At 41.3% G+C, this 3,959-nt stretch overlaps 1 protein-coding gene across 1 annotated transcript; it reads right to left on the bottom strand.

Annotated features, from left to right (window-relative positions):
* Positions 1-2,525: 2,525 nt before the first annotated feature.
* HTR1E (5-hydroxytryptamine (serotonin) receptor 1E, G protein-coupled) lies at positions 2,526-3,620 on the bottom strand. The gene has a single exon (XM_009887485.1). It carries the CDS (start codon positions 3,618-3,620, stop codon positions 2,526-2,528), a length of 1,095 nt encoding a protein of 364 aa, XP_009885787.1.
* Between the last annotated feature and the right edge of the window lie 339 nt (positions 3,621-3,959).

Here is a 3,959-nt window from a genome sequence, read left to right as displayed (position 1 = left end):
CCACCTCTTCCCTTATCCTAGCAAAGACCCCCATGCAGTCCACCCCATGGCTGAACCCAAGCCTCTGCCTGGCTGGGGAGCAGCTTCTGCCTCATCTTGGGTGGGTGCCTCGGAGTGACTTGAACTGTCTGCTGGAGCAGTCTTGCACATTTACTTTCCCCTTTCTAATCATTACTCTAGCTGGGCACCCTTGTAGCAGACCAGCAAACGGCCAAAGGGACACCAAAACCTACTCTCTTCTAGCATCAACTGCTTGTGTGTCCTGTGTTCCCTGCAGCAGTCACCTTGTCTGTGGAAATTATGCACAACCCTTGTTCTTTATTAATAATTTCTATTGAGCTTGCTGAAGGAAAAAAATAAAATTATTATGCAGCAGTTCTTACAAATACTACTTTTTATTTTAATTCCTGGCCTTTTTTTTTTTTTTTTTCCCTAATAGTGTATGCACCCTTAGGAGCTGCTTTGGAAGTTTTATAAATATGCAGGGTCAGGCCACTGTTCTCCAGCTTCATTCAACAGTTTCTACCTCCAACAAGCTGCAAAAAGGAAAATCAATAATGGATCTCTAGACTTCCTCACTAGAAGACATTTTCAGTGGCTGAGATTATTTTTTCCCTCTTTTTAGATATTAATGTTAGCTAGCAGAGAACCCAAAGGCAGTTGGAAGAGGCAGCTGTGACAATAGCTTCAGAAGGGCAGCTGGAAATAAACCTCCTAAACTCAGGCACGGACAACTTGGAGTCCTTAAAGAAGAATCCCACTGCATGTGGGTAAGCGGCAGGTCACACTTTTGTCACCTTCAGACTTGATTTACACTCAGCTTGCGGCACTGCATATTTCCAACTGAACGCTTTCTCTCAGAAATGAGAATGTCATTTCTCAGCTCCATCTAGAGTTTATTACTCACATGTTACTTACACTTCCTTGACTCTTGATAAGAAAAATGATAGTCGTCCTGTAAATTTTCAAAACATTTTTCAGAGATGGCTTCCAGTGCTGTTACAACACTTTTGCTACTTCTTATATTTGTTTTGATGGATTTGGAGCTGCCGTGCTACAGTTCACTGTTATTGCATGTCAGGTTGACGTATGTGGTATTTTCTATATGGTATATCGGTATAATTCAAAAAGAAGTTGTCCAGAAAGATGGAAGAGGAAGAAAATTATGGTGCAAGGCAAGTCATCAATATTTAAACAGTGCTTAGGAGTTGCTAATGGACAATACCAGATCCTCAGCTTTGATTTTGCCCCTTCCTAGCCTGATTTCCACAATATCTGAACCAGGATATTTTACCTTTCATAAGCACAGAAGGCAGGATAGGAAGGACTCTCTGTCTGTCTCTCAAGACAAGGGAAGTAACTCTGTGAAGGACTCCCTGAACAAGAAATCCTGTTAGAGGACTCGATCACCGGTTAAGCTGACAAGAATGCCATTAAGAATTGTAAGATGACAATAAGGCAGACGTATAGACTGCTATTTAAAAAAATTATTTTCTCTAATTTTATTTTTGCTGCTGTTTAAACAGAAAATAATTTCGGTTTAGATGATGTTTCTGAATTTCTGTATATTTCTGGCCTGCTGAGAAGATATCCAGTGGCTTAAGTCAGCAGGGTAAGATCAGTCGATCCATGGGGTTGTGCACCATTAGGTCCAGGTGAATTGTGGCAAAAGTGAATAATGGCGCCCCAGAATCGACCAAGGCACAAGGCCTGAGGCCTAAAGAAATATGGTTAGTGGTATTAAAAACGTGACCACTCAGATGTGCAGCTGGTATCACAAGTGTGACACTTGCTAGCTGCGTCCTCCTAGCTGCCAAACAAGCTGCACAGGTGTCTGTCCAATACTTTGAACATAAATCAGGAATGTTACACAAAAAGAGCCACTTAAATAATTACTTTGGAGTGTGAAGTAAGATCCACTTTTTGATGGAACAAACTGAACTTTGCTTTGTGTTTTGGGAGTTTATTCCTGAAGAAAAGAATGGTTTATTCTGCCTTAACCCAATCTGGAAATGGTGGTTATTTTCCTTCTGAATGACTGTTACAGTTTTCTCAGAATGCCACAGTACAGATTTGCTGTTTAGCTGTCATGACCATGAAGTATTTATTAACTTTAGAACATGTACTTATGGGGTTCAGTTTATAAGCCTTTATATTACTACAGTGCACAATAATTTAGACATTTGATTCTTACATGAAAAAAGTATAAAAGTGAATATCATTGTTTGTTTCTTGAATAATTGATTACACAAAATGTCTTCAATATGAGTATCTAATAGTTTCTTTTTTCTTGTTGTTTCATTGCTAAAAAATCTGTCCCTTTGTAGAATAAATTTATTTCAAACTCTTTACCATGAATAACACCAGAGGTAAAAAATGGCAGAATGAATTACAGGCTAAAGTTAAGTCAAGCAAATAGGCAAACACAAAAATCCCCTTTATCAAGGGAAGTGGTGACAGAGTCAAATTATTTTGCTCATTCTTAAGGCCGGGAGTCATGTCATCATCATCATCTCCCAGTACTTTTAAGTATGTTCTCGACACCTGATGAGCTTTCTAAAGGCCAGCTTGAAATCCTCATTAAAGCTAGTGTACAGCAAAGGGTTGACAAGGGAGTTGACATATCCCAGCCAGGTCAAGAAGTCTGCTACTTCTGGAGAGACAGTGCAAACATGGAGGCCCACAAGCAGCTCCTTGATGAAAAAGGGCAACCATGACAAAATGAAAGCACCTAAAATCAGGCCCAGAATACGAGCAGCCTTTCGTTCCCGCGTCGTGGAGATCTGTTGCCGGTCACCAGCCAGGTCCAGGTCATTCTCGAAAGGAGGGATCCTCACGGATGCGTTGATTTTATCGAACTCCGTGGTTGGGTCAGACGTGGAGAAGTCCGAGACGCAGAACGTCTGTGTGAGCTTGCAGCTGGCAAAGGAGTTTTGGCTGTCGGTGCTCCTGTTGCTGAGGTGGCGGCTCGAACCCCGCTTTTGGTAAAGGCTCTTTGCAGCATGGTAAATTCTGTAGTACAGGATCAGAATCAAAGTCAAGGGAATGTAAAATGCCCCAAATGTGGAATAAATAGTGTAGATGACATGATCGTGCTGAATGCGACACTCACTGGGAATATTGATGCTGTGGTGATTTCTCCAAAACAAAGGGGGCATTGATATGAAAATAGAGATAGTCCACACAGTGACTATCATCAGCCCGGCCCTTTTTGCTGTTCTTTTCCTGGCGTATTCAATAGCATCTGTGATTGCCCAGTACCTGTCCAGAGCAATGACACAGAGATGAAGGATCGAACACGTGCAACATGTCATGTCAACACTAAGCCATATCTCACAGATGAAGTATCCCAAAGTCCATTTACCTATCATTATGTAAGTGATGCTCAAGGGCATGACAAGAACAGCAACAAGGAGATCTGTCACGGCTAGTGAACATATTAAATAATTTGCCGGCTGGTGGAGCTTCTTGGTTGTGGAGATTGCCGCAATTACAGCAGAATTCAGCAGCATAGTCAAGGTTGTGATTGTGGCCAAGGTCATGGTAATGAGCATCTTTTCAGTTACTGTTTTTGGCTTCGCAGCCACATTGGCTTCAGTGGTGCAATTTGTGAAATTCATTTTCCCCTCCAGGATGCACAGTGAAAGAAGAAGTTGCTCCTTCAGGTAGCGAATGGGTCCAGGTTCAGAAGTCACCCATTTGAAAGAGGGACAGAGGTGCTCCAGGTGCAAATTTTTATTTTTTATTTTTATAATCCCATATTCAACAGAGCAGCAAAAAGCTTTGAGGTTTCCTCTTGTTCATTGTTTTCCTAGAAGACAAAACCACATCTGTTAGTGAACCCAGAAAACCCACCTTTTGGCAAAAAGTCCTATGCTTCTAATATTACCACCTCAAATAAAAATTTTGGTCTTATTTTCCTTTTCTTCCTGTTCTTCCCCTTCTTCTCTGCATTTATA

Source organism: Charadrius vociferus, unplaced genomic scaffold (assembly GCF_000708025.1).
Source record: "Charadrius vociferus isolate BGI_N301 unplaced genomic scaffold, ASM70802v2 scaffold185, whole genome shotgun sequence".
Lineage (NCBI taxonomy): Eukaryota > Metazoa > Chordata > Aves > Charadriiformes > Charadriidae > Charadrius > Charadrius vociferus.
This window is presented reverse-complemented; position numbering and strand designations above follow the sequence as displayed.

What these genes read in the sequence shown, in the direction of transcription:
- HTR1E (XM_009887485.1), bottom strand. Translation starts at nt 3,620, where the DNA reads ATGAATTTCACAAATTGCACCACTGAAGCCAATGTGGCTGCGAAGCCA.